The sequence below is a fragment of the Pelophylax lessonae genome (assembly GCF_965119305.1).
Source record: "Pelophylax lessonae genome assembly, chromosome: 6".
In the NCBI taxonomy this organism is placed as follows: domain Eukaryota; kingdom Metazoa; phylum Chordata; class Amphibia; order Anura; family Ranidae; genus Pelophylax; species Pelophylax lessonae.
In genome coordinates, this window is record NC_138773.1 from 252,938,727 (window position 1) to 252,957,878 (window position 19,152).

The 19,152-nt window shown below is 40.7% G+C and overlaps 1 protein-coding gene across 1 annotated transcript in view; it reads right to left on the reverse strand.

Moving 5' to 3' along the window:
• The window catches only part of DCAF17 (DDB1 and CUL4 associated factor 17), a 44,039-nt gene that overhangs the window by 16,750 nt on the left and 8,137 nt on the right, over window positions 1–19,152 (reverse strand). Inside the window, exons 6-9 of the mRNA XM_082261006.1 lie at window positions 18,372–18,449; window positions 15,533–15,640; window positions 8,329–8,434; window positions 4,997–5,139 (exon numbers count right to left, since the gene is read on the reverse strand). Coding sequence (XP_082117132.1) covers window positions 4,997–5,139; window positions 8,329–8,434; window positions 15,533–15,640; window positions 18,372–18,449 — 435 coding nt within the window. The remainder of the gene's footprint in view (window positions 1–4,996; window positions 5,140–8,328; window positions 8,435–15,532; window positions 15,641–18,371; window positions 18,450–19,152) is intronic.

The following is a 19,152-nucleotide window of genomic DNA, read 5'->3' on the forward strand; positions in this document are numbered from 1 at the left end:
TATTTAGATACAGGCTGGGACTGATCCAAGACAACCTGGGCCCAGAGGAAGCGAGTGGAAAGATGCTGGTCATCAGACTGAACACATCTATCAATATATATAGTGAAAAGATGAGGTGAACGGCACTCAGCTAACTTGCAGGTTCATGCAATCAGGCTGTACCACAGGCCAAATATAAGAAGCAACTCCAGGATTGCTGCACTGAATTTATTAAACCAAAAGAAGTAATATATACAAAAGGTTCCATAACAACGGTTTTGGGCTAAAATTAGTTCACACCCTTCTTCAGGTTGGAACACATACAAATTATTCACAATATCAAACTTCATTATATAGTCTTCCTGCACAGGGAACTAATTAGGCATTTAACTCTTACAATACAAAAAAACAAGTATCTCTTATCTCATAATGTCCCTGAGTCTCAAATTGATGGCTGCACAGGTTAAGTTCGTTCTCTATGTAACTAATGAGAAGATCCAGGTTCAAAACCGTTTATCAAAATACAGATAATTGAAAAAGAAACTATAAAAATCGATACAAAATTGACATTTTAATTACAAGACCCTATAATAAATCCTAATACAGTAAACCCCCACTCCATCGAGGTTCAGTTTTTGCGGTCCCGGTATATTGCGTTTTTTTTTGTAATGTTATTTTACTATATAAATCATTAAAAATGAAATATTTTTGTGTTTTCCATAGCTCTTGCTATGTCTCTCAGTATCTTTTATGTGTTTAAAGCGGAGTTCCACCCAAAAGTGGAACTTCCGCTTTAGGGAGTCCTGACCCCCCGACATGCCACATTTGGCATGTCATTTTTTGGGGGGGGGAGCGGGTACCTAGTTTTGACAGGTACCCGCTCCCACTTCCGCTCGGAGCGCCGCGGCGCCCTGAGCGGAAGTTCTCCTCTCCCCCTCCCTCCCTGCAATCTTCTGGGACACGTCAGAGGTCCCAGAAGATTGCCGGCCAATCACGGCGCGCAGCGCGACTCGCGCATGCGCAGTGGGTACCCGGCTGTGAAGCCGCAAACTGTAACAGCCGGGTGCCCACAGCAGTGATGCCGGCGCCGAGGGAGAGGATCGAGGCTTCCGGCGGCCGCATCGCTGGACCGTTGGACAGGTGAGTAAATGGCTGGAACCCCGCTTTAAATGAGTTTCTATTGTTTTAAAAGTGTGTTTAAAGACCTTAAAATGCTTTTGCACGTACAGTGACAGTAAAAAAAACATGCCTACAATGCATTTTAATAGGGTTTTTCTATTTTGCGGATTTTCTCTTTTCGCGGCTGGGTCCGGAACGTAACCCCCGCAATGGAGGGGGGGTTTACTGTAAATGTTTGTACATAAAACTTTATCAGCAAAAATATTTATCCATATGAAACAGTCGGAATTCAACCCTCTGGGTTGTAGAGTGTCAAGGAGATTTATCTAGTAAACTTCAAGTTTTTTAAGTTTTAATTCTCGATTCCCACCTCTTCTATAATGGGGAATAGCTTCAATCACCATGTAACAAAGCTGTGCCACTGTATGTTGCATTTGTACAAAATGCTTTGCTAAGGGGAGTTCAGTTAGTTTATCACGTATACAGTATTTGTGCCTGGCTATGCAATCTTTTACATTTTGAGTGGTTGCTTCTACATATAAGAGACCACAGGGACATTTGATGATGTAAATAACAAAGACTGACAGGTATGGTATCCCTCAATCTCTATATTCATACCCTGGGGTGGGTGATTCAAAAACATTCTCTTAATCATAGAATTACATTGGGTACAGTTAAGGCAAGGGTATGATCCATTGTTGGGGGGACCCAAAAAGGTTCTAGAAATATTATATATTTTCAGGACTAGAATAGGACTATAACTGATGTTAAATTCCAAGCCTGGCATCAAATAGTTAAGAAATGCATGAAATAAAAAAAGGGTATCAATGTCACCACCCCATAAGACAAACACGTCATCAATGAAGCGATACCAGCACTTAGTTATTCTTAAAGAGAACATGGTCATAAATAAAATAATTTTCTATCATGCTAATGAATGTGCTTGCATATGGATGGAGCGACATATGATACGATATATCTCATGTTTTGGGGGTTGAACTAATCTTCAGGCCTAAAATGATTTTTTAAAAGGATATTAAAGTAAATTAAAAAAAAAAAAAAAAAAAAAAAAACATGTCATTTATACCTGCTCTGTGCAGCGATTTTGTACAGAGCAGCCCCAATTCTCCTCTACTTGGGTCGAGTACCCCCACAGCAAGCAGCTTGCAATGGGGGCACCCAAGCAGGCTCGCTCCCGAGCCACGGCACTGCATGTCCATTCACAAACAGAGCCTGCTCGGCCCTGCCCCCTCTCTCTCTCCTCATTGGCTCACTGGCTGTGATTGACAGCAGTAGAAGCCAATGGCTTTCACTGCTGTCTCAGCCAATGAGGAGGGAGAGTTTCTGGATAGCTGATGCTCTCATCCACAGCGTCGGATCAGGCTCAAGTATGTATAAGAAGGGGGGGCGGGGGTGAGGGGGGACACATGCATCATACAAGGTTTTTTCCCTTAATGCATTCTAACCCTACGACTTTAGAACTGCTTTAATATAGAGATGCCCCACTCACTTTCAGCTATAACAGCCTCCAAATTTCTAAGAAGACTTTTCAGAAGATTTTGGAGTGTGCTCCTTAAACCAAAACAGTATTTGTAAAGCTAGGTATCGATGCTGGACAAAAAGACTTGGGTTGCAATCAATGTCTCAATTCATCCAAAAGGTTTTCAGCAAAGGCTGAGGTCAGGTCTTTATGGACCTGGCTTGGTGCACAGTCATGTTGGAACAGAGAAAGGCCTTCCCCAAACTTTTGCCATGAGGTTGGAAGCATGCAATGGCCTAAAATATCTTTGTATGCTGTAGCATTAACAGTAGCCTTCACTGGAAACATCTCAACTCAGTCATTTAAAGGGGTGTCCACATAAAGCATATAGGTAGGAGCGATGGTCAGGTGTCCACAAAATGTTGGCTTTAAAGTATATCTCCTCATCTATGGCCCAAAGAAAGTTTAAATTTGAGCCGATAGATTCATTGGAAAACATGTTTATTGTCACAAATATCAGTAATGGGGAACTGCATAAAATCTACATTAGGACGTTTCTAGATTAACTAACTGCATACAGAAATGCACTAAGAAGAGCTTTTCTTCTGCTTACGTTAAAAAGTGAATGAATAAGAAAAGAAACAAATTCCAAGCCGGGACTGTTGGCCTTCTAGTATGGGTTTCTGTTATTTACACCACTTGTACCTTCAGTGTGACCTGGCCCCATGCCAACAGCACATACATAGAACTCATTAGTAGTCATTGCTTTAATTTGCCAAACTATACTAGAGCTTTACTTTAGAATAGGCCTGCTGAAGGGAATGGGCAATTGTTATCAGTAGGGTTGCACCAATACCATTTTTTTTTTTTTTTTTAGAGCGGCAAGTACGAGTACTGATACTTTCGGTCAAGTATCCGACTATACCAAGTACCAATATTTTTGCAGTGCAATTTGAGCCCATGCTAAATAAATGGCCTCAAATCGCACTGCAAAGAATCGCATGTGATTTAAAAAAGGAATGTGGTGCAATTCCTGTCCAAATCGCATGCGATTTCCCCAACCACTCCTGTGTGTGTGTGAACCCAGTATAGAAAGAGAATCACACTCTTGTGCATCAATGGGCAATTTAATAAAAATGCTACAATAAGTCACAATAAAAAGTACATATCTCATCAAATCTGCATAGGGTCCCAGCTGGAGAAGAAGTTTCAGGACCCCTGTGGGTACAGGGCGGAAGTGATGTCAGCTTAGAGGTGGACTGCCTATATATCTCCTCCAGCCCTGTGAGCACCTCCAGTGGCTGTGCTTTTCTATCATCAAGGAAACTATGCAAATTTGGATTTAACAAGATTTGTCATTTTTATTGTGAGTTGATATAACATTTCGAATAAACTGCCCTTTGCTGCACTAGATGGTGTTTCCCTTTCTATACTGTGTTCACACACATAGGAGCGGTGGGGGAAAACACATGCGATTCTGACAGGAATCGCAGCACATTCTTGTTCAAATCTCATACAATATTTATTGGCAGTGCACAGAAAAACACTAGCAGGAACTAGTTTGGAACGCAAGCGTCCCCGTTGCCGTGACTACGCGTTTTGCAGGCATGCACTTTATCAAGTCACGGAAAAAAAGACATCAACAGGGATATTTAAGGCCTGCTGGGTGAGCGGCTCTTCTTTAGTACACCGCACAAGGGTCTTGTGTGCCGCAGTGATGACTGATCTTCGCGCCGGCTGGTTCCAGCGAGGCTTTCCTACAGTCACCTTATCTTGCAACCACGGCATTTGGAATAATTGATATCTTCCATCCGGCTTCTCCACCTTGGACAGTGCCCCAGGCTCAGTGGGACCCGGTGTGGTATGTGCTTCTATGTTCCTGACTTTAACTGATAAACCAAGCTTCCATTTACCGATTACCGTATCTGCATCCCCCTTGGATTATCACAAGTGTTTTTCTGTGTGTTGCCAATTAATTTTTTATACCTTCCCAGTACCTTATCCCACGCTTTTTGGCTGGCAGCTTGAAGACACTGATTGTGGGATATTGGAGAGTAATTGCACTCACCCTCCCGTAAAAGAGGAACATAGGGAGCGCCTGACAAATTCCTGCTTTGTTGTTCAAATCGCATGCAATTCTCTGCAGTGGGACTTGATCCCATTCATTTTGTATGAGCTCAAATTGCACTGCAAAGGTTTCGGTTTTGGGTATTGGGAGCATTTGCACGAGTACGAGTACTTGTGCAAATACTCAGTACTGGCACCGATACCAATATCAGTGCAAACATAGTTATTGGATCTGTGCACATACAGGGTTCCTGATATAAACTTTCAGTTCAGTACCAGATCATGCTTGAGGCAGTATTGTGGTTGCTTAAAATGAACACTGATAACACTGGTTAATAACAAAGTACTTACAAGGCTGTGATCATCCAAGGAGCGGATGTGATAGATTCCTTTCTGCGTTTTCTTGTTGGGTGTAATTATATAATGCCAGGGATAGCCACCCACTTGGAAAGCATTTTCTAGGCAAGGTACTTCAAAGAGAACTGGAGGTCTTTCTACAGGAAAAAAAAAAAAATCAAGCTTCATTTCATGACGTAAAATAAGAGAGCAGGAGTGTGCAGTAACCCATAGCAGCCAGATTTCAGCTTCAGTCAGATAGTACAAGAGAGAGCTTTAGTTACAAGCAATATTAAAAGAAAGGGGCCAGAAGGAAGTGGAAAATACTGGTTTTGTATGATAGCAACTACATTAACTGCTATATCGGGGCAATTAAAATTTTCACAAATATGAAAAAAATCTGGCAATCGGTGATCAATATTCAAATACAGCAAATAAATACAAAATAAAAGTCCATGTAAAGTGCTCTCAGTGCTTTAAGTGCTAGGTAAACATTGTTTGAGTGCTGCAAACGTGCTCCAGTTGGTGCTCCCCTATGGTGACCCCACTCACCAGAAAGGTGAAGATCATATGCCTGGGATTAAATAGAGGTCCTGGTCTCATACAAATGGCAGCAGGTAGGGATATATTACTCCAGTGTAGAGCTATCGAGAACGCCATGTGGGAGGGCGAAAAGCGTCTAGCCAATCCAGATTGTACCACTTCACTTCTGGTCGGTGGAACGCACGCCAGAAGTACACCGGAACCACCGCACTGCACATTCTTAGGAGGATAGCAGTACTTTTAAATGTAAGTGGATATTTTATATTTCTAATAAATTGTTTTACGTACTTCACCATGGAGATCCCCTCTCTTTATTTTTGAGTCACGGTGCCATACGGCAACCCAAGCATTCTACACTGGAGCAATATATCCCTACCTGCTGCCATTCGTATGAGACCAGGACCTCTATTTAATCCCAGGCAGGCATATGATCTTCACCTTTCTGGTGAGTGGGGTCACCATAGGGGAGCACCAACCGGAGCACATTTGCAGCACTCAAACAACGTTTACCTAGCACTTAAAGCACTTTACATGGACTTTTATTTTATATTTATTTGCTGTATTTGAATATTGATCATCGATTGCCAGTTATTCATTATTTATATTTTAGCACAGATATGAGTATATTTATTTTAATGTTATAGAGGATTGCACTCTTCATTGCACTTCAAGATTCAGCAATATTGGCACTTTATCTGTATTTGTAGCAGGGCTGACATTTGTTTGGTATTTTCTATTTAATAAACATGTATTTTCAGGGAAAAAAAATTCACTAAAAAAGTCAATATGAACAACAACATCCCCAAGTTTTTGTAAAATAAAAAGATAGGGTTAAGCAAAAAAAAAATTAAAACACGTCAAGCCTGAAAATTACTTGCACGTATGAACAAACTATGGTACTTAAAAGGTTCTATAGGTGATGCTTTTAAAGCCTTCACAGGTTATCAGTTTAGAGTTAACCATGGGTTATGGCCCTATAATGATTGATCACAATGATCTCACTCGGACATTCATGATAATACCTCACGTGTGGTGCAATTTGGGTTTACATACACATGTATGCGTCACGCTGTGCATTTGCATTGGAAGTGCTTTTAAATTTGTATTTATTTTATTATCATTTATTTTTTATCATTTTTTAAACTTTTTTTTGTGCTAGACCCAGAAGCGACATAATGCACATTGGCTTCCTGGTTCATTAGTCGCAGGGGGAATTTGGGAAAGGATGTTCCGCACCTTCAGAGCCCCACAAAAGCTGCCCAGATCACTTTAACCTGAAAGCCGATTGCTGGCTCTAAAATCCATAACAACTGCAGTAGCAGTGAGCTTGATTTAACCCCTAAATGCCAGAACGTTAAATGTACCTTGGTAGACTAGGGGTATCGACCAATTGTACTTATTCAGATCATGCAAAATTCTAAAGATAGTGCTTGCCTATCTGACTTCAGCTGTCCTATATGGTTTATGGCCAGCTTTAATTTAAAGCCAAAGTGTCCTTACAGGACAGCATGACTCCGACCCCTTCCCTACGTCTTATGAAACCTCTCATACATACCTCTCAGAATGCTGGTCATTTGTCTGATGTCTTCTATCTTATGGAACCATTGCCTCAAAAATGGCGGAGTAGTTGATTTCCATAAGGCAGGGACACAAGAGTAGGCTGCATTCACTAAATGTCTAACAACTGATTTCCTATAGGCCTGCACGCTTGCCGTTTTTTTAATAAATGCTTAGAGTATTGGTTACAACCCCCCTCCCCCAAAAAACAATTTGGTTTTAAATTTAACCTAATCATAGACATTACAGGACAGTTGGAAGTCAGATTTGATTTGCATAATCATTAGACTTTCCTTAAAATGAAGAGTAGGTTGAGTGTTCTGACACCTGCACTGCTGACTCATAACACTATAGTGACAATAGCATACAGACATAACCTAATCTGGCCATTTGTAGATTCCCCAAAGAAATGTTGGCCATTAATATCTGTGGGCACTTTCTGACATGAAATTTCTCTTTTAGCTTTAAACAGTAGTATTAGAAGCTCTTAATTTACATCTTTGGGAACATAAAAAAGAAAAAAGCAGCGCTTTTCTTTTTTTTATGAACTTTTTGTGTTTGTATATTCACACATATTGCATGTTGCTTTTTCCAGACCACTTAAGCGCTGATAGCTGACCTTTTAGATTACATCAATGGGTACCTAACACAACAGGCTTATAGGCCTTATACATCTTTTTTCCGGTCTAGTAATATTTCCTACTTTAAGCTGAGATTGTTGGACTTGCATACAGATCACACTAAGATTAAGACTAAGGGCTGTTGTGGAGGGCAGGAAGATGGTCTTCAGGACAAACAATGGAGAAACTTTGTGGGGCTGCTTTAGAGAGTTGTGTTTGTTCAACCTGTCATGGCAGAAATACAGTAAATACTGTATATTGGTTGCCATCATAAAATGCTAGTAGCATTGCTGTCTCTGGCTTCTATATGTAATGCTATATTGGCCAGGGGCAAACATGCAGCAAGTACACTCAAACTCATGATATGCATAAATTGTTCAGGTTAGTGACTGGGAGAGAGCCGAAGCCAGGGGGTCCGCATGATTATAAGAAAGTAAGAAGATGATCCATGAAGGCGTCCTCTAAATTTATGTACTTTCCTAGAGATTAGAGTAGTGTAGATCCCAGGTTCTCTATAATCACATTGCACCGGTCAGTAATTTGGCCTCCTGGTGGTATTTTCATTTCTTCTAAATGCACCAGCATTTCAGGTTCCACATGCAGAATACCATACAGTATAAACAATACCTGTCAATGTGATGTTACAAGGAACGCCAAATGGAAAGTCTCCAACAGTCCCAGCTTCACCTTTCCAGGTGCAGGTCTCCCCCAAGACAAACATCTGCTGCATATACTGAAAGTAAAAGTGAAACAGGGTTACAATGTATTCCAGGCTATGAGGATGGGATTATTTTATAGGGAATCAGAAATCTGTACACTGCAAAAAAAAACACAGCAACCTATAAGCAACCAGCTTTGATTGTTTGGACTTGGGAAAAATTAAAGGGTTTGCAACCCTAAAATATGCCTTGCTGCCAGCCCCTCTCTTTCAAGCGCCCATCGTGCGCTGTATAAGTGTTTATAAGAAACAAAGCATCTAAATACCTTTTTGTGAAGTATCTTCAGGCCGATCACATGACTCCTGGTTGCTCTGCTATTACTATCCAAGGCCACAGCAAGAGGAGCCGAGCTCTCCCTCTGACTTCAGCCGGGAGTCACTTGACCACCAAGCTAACCCGCTCAACTCCTCCCGCTGTCGCCCTGGATTGTGTCATCAGAGCGGCTGGGAGTCACATGGCTGGCCTGAAGGTACTTCACTAAAAGGTGTTTAGAGGCTTAGTTTCTAACTAACACTTATATACAGTGCAGGATGGGAGCTTGAAAGAGGGGCTGGCAGTGACAATTGACTTTCTTATTAACAGCAGTGGGGGGGGGGGGTGGGGGCAAGACAGGGACACAGACTTCCGAGCTGGCAGGGGAGAGGAGAAGGGAGAGGAGAAGGGAGAGGATGGAGAGAGCAGAGAGGAGGCACAGCGGATGATGGAGGCATGCAGGCAGACCACAGTAGTCAGTGCTCAGTAGCCATGATTATCATGGTAAGCACACAGAGGAAGTGGCCGGATCAGCTAGTTTCTTTACAGTTTCCAGAGGGGCAGGATAGACAGCACAAGCACTGTGCTGTTTAACCTGCTATAAGGAAACAGGATCTCTATTTTTTTTTTTCTTTTAGGGTAACAAACACTTTAAATCAGACTGCAGCCTGTACAACATATATGCCCACTATACTATACTAAATGTGAATGTTCATCTGCATTGTAGGCAAACTAGCAATCATACAATACAGCCTGCTCTGCCATCAGGCTCTCCCTGCATCCACACAATCCCACCATATAAAACCTGGAGCTCGCAAATTACGAAACATTGTGCAAATTGTCAACTATGGCTACCTGAGGGAATGCAACACTAATGCATGTGCAAGGTATCTTTTTTTTTTTTTTTTTTTTTATAGGAAAAAATTCTCTTTAAATTCAAAATATACAATAAAACCTTGGATTGTGAGCACAATTCGTTCCATGAAACATGCCTGTAATCCAAAGCACTCGTAAATCAAAGCGAATTTCCCTATAAGAAATAAAGAAAACTCAGATGGTTCGTTCCACAACAGTCCTTCAGTTTATAGTCCAAATAAATAGATTGATGTAATAGGTTGTGGAACCATAAAATGTCCATCCACAAATGACAGCCTCCACAAGGGGATTAGAACCAAAGTCCAGCAGGAGCTACAGAGTATAAAAGAGAAGAGAGGCACCTCTAATTGTAGCAATATGGTTAAAGGTACAACATTTAGCAACTCCCATGGTTGATGATTGAAAGAGGCACATGGAAATATGCAGGCAAGTCCATATAAAACATCTTCTGCACCGCCGACTCTCACCATTGTTAGTATTCAATCATGACCAGGAAGACTACCCTGCAGTACAGCGATCTGAAAGCGTGGCGTGGAGCGCTTGGTAGAAGGAATGACGTAGATGGCGGTATGGAGGATGGTCTATGTGGACAGCTTTACCCCGGATGCCTGCCTACTTCGATGTGCCTCTTTTTATCATCAAAACATGTGAGTTGCTAAATATTGTACCTTCATTGAATGTAACCATATTGCTACACTTAGAAATACCTCTCTTCTTTTTTATACTCAGTTGTGGCATGAATCTACTTGCAGATCAAGACATCGCTCGTTTATCAAGTCAAAATTTCTAAAAAAAAAAAAATGTACTCGTCTTGGAAAACACTCTCAGACCAAGTTACTCTCAATCCAAGGTTTAAGGCTAAGTTCACATGTAGGCGTTTTGGGGTGTTTTTGGGGCGTTTTTCTGCTCTAGGATCAGCTCAAAAAACGCCCAACAAGACAAATCCTATTCATTTCAATGGCCCCTGTTCACATCTGAGCGTTTTGACGTTTTAAGCAAAACGCCCAACGCTCAAAAAAGTACATGAGCTTCTTTTTGGGCAGATTACAGGCATTTTTATTATTTTCCATTTGTTATTTGTCAACCTAAAGACGCCTGCACAAAAACGCATGTAAAAACGCCTGAAAAATGCCTAAAAAACGCCTGTAAATAGCAATGCAAAGATGTGAACGTAGCCTTACTGTAGTTTATTTTCAGTGAGCTTACTGCAATATTTAAGTGTGCCTGTGCCCAGACTATGGACATTAAGAGGGTCCTTTCACACAGTCCGCCTCCGTTGGCGGACTCTGTTCTGCTCAGCAGGGGATCAATCCGCCGATCCCCACTGAGCAGGCAGAGGACAGCTCCCTCTCTGCTCTGTGTGCGGAGAGGAAGGTGTCAGAGCCCCGCTGCTCTCTATGGTGGAATGTCCGCTCTAATCCGATCCGATCCCCTGGACGGATGGAAAATAGGGTTGCCATCCGTCCGGATTTCACGGACAGGATCGGAATCAGATAGCAGCGGGTGTCAGCTGACATGTCTTCGCTGACCCATAGGGATGCATGGAGGATCCAATCAGATTCGCCTAAAAAACTGACAGGTGGATCTGATCGTTAGTGTGAAAGGGGCCTAAATATATACATATTATCAACAACTAAAAAAGAGCCTTAAAACAAGTGCTCACTCATCTCTTTAGCTGTTTTTAATATGTATCAATCAATTCTAAAATGTTCTTAAAGATAACAACAAAAACTGAAGCTGGGTTTCAGTTGGTTTCTAAAAGCTTAGATTCTTAGAAACATCTGATTGTTTTTTCAACAAGGCTGGCAGGCTGCAAACATCTCGTCTCAGAAAAAAAGCTAAGCTTTCAGTACCTCTGTTGCATAATTTCTCCACAACACCTATAAGTACAGGGGTGAGTGAGGGCTTATATTGAAGTGCTTTTGTCACAGAATATCTAAATACTGTAATATACATAGTGTGGATACAGGTTAACTTTAAAGTATATGCGAACCCTTACCTTGTAAAAAAAAAAACCCAGTCAGTCAGTTTAAAATAGAAATGGAAAACAAAACATTTGTGTGTGTATTATATATATATATATCTCATAATAAACACACACACACACACACACACACACACACACGCATTATACATATAATTACTACATCATCTCGGTTCTCTTCCACATAAGGGGCTTAACTTGCTAGGGATGAGAAACTGCAGTACACTGATCGTCCCAGTGAATGGCTGTGCAGGAGGGAGTGTCATCACAAGTCTAATCATTGCAGAACAGGCAGGCTGTGCTCCCACCACAGCCAGGAAACTGATCACAACTGGGATGAATGTGCTTCTGTGCTAAGTAACGAGGAATGCTGCTGAGTGGATGATTCCCTTAGTGGGTCAGCTGACTCACAGGCTGCATTGTGAGAAAGAGCAGTTATGCACAATCACTGAAACTATAAATAATCCAGAGCTTCAAAAAAGTTGTACCCCCCCCCCCCGACAAAAAAATAAATAAAAACATTTTTTTACAAAGCACATGCTTTTTGGGGGGAATATATTACTTTTTTTTGCAGCACTGGATTACTTATAGTTTCACTGTATCTGTCCAAGGGGACAAAAATTGCCAGCAGCTGGGGGGATTTTGGCATAGAGTGGATGTCTCTACCTGACACCTAATGCACAGTAATTGTTTAGGTATCCATTTTCTCAGCACAACATCTTTTTTTTTTTTACCGAAAAATTGGGTATTATACTAAAATTCGATAAAACAATATAATAAAAATAAACCGCTGCACAAAAAATAGCGAAAATCACTGTTTTATTCTCCAGGGCCTATGTTTAAAAAAATATATAAATTGTTTGGGGGTTTCAAGTAAAATGCTGATTTTTACATGTTTGGGAGCAATGTCAGAATTGGCCTGGACAGCTAGTGGTTAACATGAATCCGTTCTATTTGTTAGGTTTATCTTCAAAAACTAAAATGATATTAACATTCCATAGAAGTGATTAAAAGTGAGTGGGTGCCATCAGTGCTCGCATTTGCCTGCTGCTGCCTTAGGCCATCAACAACTATGTGAAAAACATATGATGGTCTCTTGCTACTTAAAATAAAAATAAAATCAAACATACAGTACCCAGAAATCTGGCATCAATTGTTTCAGTAAGTCATTTCAGCAACATATGGCAGCTATACCTTGTTTTTCTAGGAAACTCACAGCTATGGAATGTCTGTTGTAATGATTGCTACAAAAACCTTTTAACGTTACAGGACAACCCTGCTCTACATTTGTTTCATTGTAGCCAAAATCATAAATTAAACACAGAATAATGTCAATAAAACTTAAAAATATATAGTCCTCCTGTATTATATATCAAAATAAATAACAGGAGAGCTTTTAATTTTGCCCAAGCAGTACCCTAAAATATTGAAATTTTCCTGAAAAATAGCAGTGCACTTCCTGTGCCGAGACACTCCTGTGTATTCAGGCTCGGTTCACACTTTCTTGACTTGGGATCTGACATTTGAGACCAAGTGGTGTGACATGTGAAATCCCATGTAGTCAATGAGAGGGGTCTTAATTTGCACTACTGAAGTTGCTCTGACTTTAGAAAAGGTTTCTGTACTACTTCAAGGCGACTTTTGACTTGTGCTCATAGAATTTAATGGAAGTCACCTCCTAATATATATTGATGTGATCTGGATCCAACATTGCAGGAAGATTACCCAGGCATTCCCTGAAAGTCGCTTCAAAGTTGCATCAAGTTGTACTCAAGTCGGTAGCAAATCGCCAGGAAGTCACCTGGCAAAGTCGTGACTTTCAGGTCACAGCAGTGTGAGCCAAGCCCCATAGCTGCATATTTGCAGTATGAGTTCATCTAAGGCAGTGGTCCTCAACTCCGGTCCTCGGGGCCCACTACCAGGCCAGGTTTTCAAGATAACTAAATTATATCACAGGTGATCTCATTTGCTGCTCAGTGATTGCAGTATTCTAGTTTGCATCTCCCCAAGGTAATACTTAAAATCTGGCCTGTTATTGGGCCCCGAGGACCGGAGTTGATGACCACTGATCTAAGGCACTGCTGTTAATTTTATTAGGATTTGGACTGAGATGTCATCATTGTTCTGCTCACAGCGTTCTTTGCTGTTCTCGAGGACCTGCAGTGTCTGCATCTTCCTGCTTCTGCTTTACTCATTCTGTGGATCTGTGTTCCTCCAAGCTGCTTGCTTCTTTCTCTATTGATAATTAGAACATCGTTTTTTAGGGAGGCAGTTCTGACATGAGGAAACAAAGCCCTGCTTGTCTATGAAGATGGCTCCCTCCATGCAGTGCAGAACAAAGCATGATTAGTTAGGTATATGGAAAAGATCAGCTGCAGGAATAGGCAATAATGGGGGCTAGTCCTCTGCCTGCCATCTTTTGGGTACACTTCCACAGCTCGGGCATAGAGCCATCATTTGTGGAGGAAAGTTCCTCTTTACCAGCCTTTCTATGAGCCTTCACTGAGAAACACTCAGCATATGGCCCCCATTGATGTGTTTGGGGGCAGGTATGCCAAGCGCTGTTGAAAAATATCAACCCAGAGGAAGTACACATCAGAGGAGGCATGTTAAAGTAAGGAACAGCAAGGTAAGTGGTTCCTAGGTTAGTTTAGGTTAGGGGGCTAGGAAGGGTGGGCTAGTTCATTTTTGAAGAGTATCCAGCAGGCGTAGACACTGTTAAACTACTTTTGTAAAGCACAGCCACCCCCTCTCATCAAGCAGGGCAAAAAAAAAAAAAAAGCACATTGAAGCAAAATGGCATCCACTGTGGATGATGAAATGCAAATGTAAACTCAAACACTAATGTCTTATATAAACTTTGACACGTTGACGGAATTTAAAAAGTTATTGCATTGTATTGTGTATATTTAAATCTTTAACTTTCAATAAAATATCTCTCATGAAGGTCCTTCTTCGGGCACTTCCAGAAGAACTCTGAAACTCTGTCAATTAAGCTCCGGTGTTCCGTGAAAAATCCATACCCGTGAGAAAACCATACCCTCATCACTTCCGGTTCCGCTACGGAGGGTATGGATTTCTCACGGTAGTTAAACTTGCGGCGCTTACATTAAAACAGCTCATCTGAAACGTGAATCATCTCCGCTCTTCGCCCTGTCACTGCCCTCATCTCCGGTAATAAATATAAAAGCGGATCACGGAGCCACGATCGCCGTCACATTTACATCACATACACCCGCCACCGCTTTTATATTTATTACCGGAGATGAGGGCAGTGACAGGGCGAAGAGCGGAGATGATTTACGTTTCAGATGAGCTGTTTTAATGTAAGCGCCGCAAGTTTTACATTAGACACAGTGCCGTGAGAATTTCATGCCCACCGAGCATGCGCACTTGTCTAATTCTTTAATGTTCAATCACGTATCCGGGGCTTTGAGCATGCGCACTGCTGCGCTGCTCAGCTGTTTCAGCCCGGAAGTGACGAGGGTATGGTTTCTCCACGGGGTATGGTTTTTTAACGTTACACCTGCACTGTGAGTCAGTCACATGACCTTCTGATGGAGGCTACAAGTGGCGGTTGCAATTCACATTATGCAGTCCACTCTCGTCACCGTCAGAAAACCAGCTCTAAGAATTGATGTGCAGTCATCTCTGAGGAAAATAAAACTAAGAAGGGGCAGCAAATAGCCTCCAAGAGATCGGATGCATTTATATGCAACACAGGATTAAAAAAAAAAAAAAGACCGTAATTAAAAAAATAAGATTTTTGTAGGATCTTACCGTAAAATATTTTTCTCTTAAAATCATTGACAGACGCAGCCTCCATCTTCATTAGCCATTCAGCTAATGAAGATGGAGGCTGTGTCTGTCAATGGACGATAGAGAAATCAGGTTTAAATAAAAAATGGTAATTGTTTATGATATATATAGTTCTTTAGCACACTTACTGTGATTCATTTTGGATTTAAATCTACTTTAAAAGTAGATATTTTTCACACACCTGTTCAGCTATTCTTTCAAAGCTGTAGAGGCGGACCAGTCCAGGACTGTGCATTACAATCAGCATCCCATTAGAAATCATGGCATCAGCGACATTCGAGCCAAACACCTATGAGAAAATAATCAACAATAATACAGCTTATTTCACAGTTTATGAAACTCAAATTATTAATAACCTACAAAGCCATCCACAACTCAGCCCCCAGCTACATCACTAACCTAGTCTCAAAATACCAGCAAGACCATTCTCTTCATTCCTCCCAAGACCTCCTGTTCTCTAACTCCCTTGCCATCTCATCCCATGTTCGCCTCCAAGACTTCCCCGAGCATCTCCCATCCTATGGAACTCACTACCCTAATCTGTCAGACCATCTCCTACTCTGTCCATGTTTAGGCGATCCCTGAAAGGAATTCAGTGAAGCCTATCCTGCCTCCACTTAACAACTGTAGTTTTATTTTCTCCATCAGCTCATCCACCACAGTTTTTACCTTTTGAATCACTGGACCCTCCCTTTTAGATTGTAAGTTCCAAAGAACAGGGCCCTCTGATTCCATCTGTATTGAATTGCACAGTAACTGTACTGTCACCTCTCATGTTGTAATATGTTGTGCAAACTGTTGGCGTTATATAACCCCTGCATAATATTAATTTCATAAAATGGCCATTGCATTAAAAAAAGAAAACATTAAATAATTATGATAGATTGACTACTATCACTATATTAAAATTGTTTGCTTTAGTAGCCTGTACCTAATGATTGCAGGATAAGAAGGTTATCTAATCTTTCGGGGGCTCCTTAGCCTAATAGTTCCCTGTTAGGAGATGACTGATCATACTGGATCGTGTGGAACTGCCACTCAATGCCAGTCATTGAAAAACTCCATCTAATAATTATATTTCAATTTTCCATAGAAACTAGAAAAAGGGAAGGGTTAAAGTCAAGCTTCGGGAAACTTAAAGCAGAACTAAAGACATTTTGTAAGGCACCCCTGCCAGTTTCCTTTTGCCATCTCTGTCCCATTGGGGAGATTTACCTTCATAGCCAAACAGGAAGTGAGAGGAAATCCCTCCAAAGTGAGAAAATCCCTGGTTGCTGGGGAACAAGTTTCCCCAGTGGAAGATTCTACCTCTAATTCTGTTCTGGTGACAGCACAAAGTGTGGGATTTTATTTCATTTTCTTTGATAATAGTCATCAGGACATAAAGAGAAGACAAATCTCGCTGATGGGAAAACATATGGCAATAGAATCCTGATAGTTGTTTTAATCCCTCTCCACTTTATCCAAAGCTAAGAAAAATGTTTTACTTTTATTTATACTTTAGGAATTGTGCATGCACTGCAAGGGTTACCTGCTTGTTTAGTTTTGGGGAGAGATTTTGCACTTAACTTGACCCTCTGCTACCTCAGCAGATGGCGCTCCCCTGCTCTCCAGTGGTGGACTGTCACTGAAGGTCATCACATCCAATACAAGGCCATGTGCCTACATTGATATAGATAAGGTCAGGACCTTAGACCACTGGAGCATGGGGGAGAAGAAGTTACAGGGACCAGTGGAGTGGGGTGATCTGGTAACTAGATCTCTTTTCTATGTGCCCTAGACCTAAATGAGCAATTAACCACAGGAAGGGATACTTTTTAGGTTTCTTAGAGTTGGGAAGTCTGGTTATCCTGCAATAGGTATTTGGGTTTAACTGCAAAGTCGTTTATTTACTCTACCAGGTGTGGAGACATTCTACATTTGTATTTGTAGGGCAAGGGTACCATTTTAAGCTTTGGGGGTCTCGCTCTCTTACTCAATCTCGATATATATAATCTCTATCTATATACACATATACACACACATTTCCTACACACAGTTTACATTTATATTTCCTCTCTAAGATTATGGCTTAGCATACCCTATACACCGATACTCTGGGTTTTTTTTCCCCTCTATACATTCACAATTTTTACTACAATTAGGATTGCTAGATAAAACACTAACAAAGTCTTTTAATCATATTAGACATGTAAAGAAAAAATGAACAGATTTGAAACCTGCCCTCTAGTGGTCATCCTTGTAAAACACAAAAACTATTGCAAAACAAAAATGATAAACCCATAAAATGACATATTACAGATATAGTCGAGGTAGCCATTTTGCAGAAAAAAAAAACAAAACAAAACAAAAAATGGTAGTAAGGGTCCTTTCACAAGACCGCTCCGTGTGTCCGCAAATCATCCCATCCGTTTGCGGATGATTTGCGGACATAATGTAAGTGAATGGCATTGCGGATGTCAGCGGAATACCATCCGCTGACATCCGATTTTCCTCCTTTCAGTTCTGTTCCGTTTTTTCGAATGGAACAGAACCCTATTTTTTCATCCGTGTAAAAAACGGAAAGGAAGGAAAATCGGATGTCAGCGGTGTCATCCGCTGACATCCGCAGTGCCATAGACATACATTATGTCCGCATATCATCCGCAAACGGATAGGATGATATGCGGGCACACGGAGCGGATGACACAAATGTTATCCGCTTCGTGAAAAAAAAAAAAAAAAAAGTCCCGCAGTGGACTGAAGCAGTGGAGCGGCCGTGTGAAAGGACCCTAACTCAAAGGAAACTGTTCTGTTCCAAGAGATTATATATATATATATATATATATATATATATATATATATATATATATATATATATATATATACACACACACACACACACACACAGTCTATATTTTCCATACGGTATGCACACAGTACGGTCCATAAAGAAAATATCTAAATTTTTATCAATTTCAAAACATACTGCTAACAACATCAGGGGAGAAGATTGTGAATAAAGGACAAAATATACATACTTTTTTATCAATCTCCAATACTCCTAATAATTTCAGAGGGAAAACACTGAAAATCGCAAAATAAAATAGCACTGTGCTCTGAAATACAAAAATAATTAAAAAAAATGAATTAACTTGTGATTAAACAGTTTACAAAAACTAACATGTAGCAGTTTTTAAAAAATATTTTCAGGCTAAATAAAACAGGTAATTTTTGGTGCTTCTGAAGATGAAAGGGTATTTCCACTTTTGCAGCCACATCGGGATGAAATCTGCTTTATATTTGTTATGCGTTTCCATTCACATAGCAGAACTTCAAAAAAATTGGTTTATAGTTTAGCTTTTGTTTTTCCATTAAATATGGTAAACATCTCCCCAGACCACTCATTAACAATATATAGAAACAGAAAGTAAGATATTAATATGGTTTTCCAGCAAAGATAAGCTGCAATTTTAAATATTTTTTTTTAAAGTTGCCTCCATAGTGCTCCCTATTACTCTTCATAATTGTTCTAATAAACTATACATTTTTTTATGTTTTTCTATGTGGCCATGTGACTGCAAACCTCAGACTCATATGTGTAATGTTAAGATCCAACAACAAGGCAGTAGTATCGGTAGTAGTGTCGGTGTCCACTGTTGAAAGCCGCTGTCAGCAGAGAGAGTTTCCTCCAAGTAGCTGCAGTTGCTCAGAGAGGAGTGAGAGCTAGTGCCCAGGAGCCATGTGACAACATAGAAAAAAACTATTTAAAAATGTATATGGCAATCTATCAGAAAATATATTGAAGGGTAACGGGGAGTA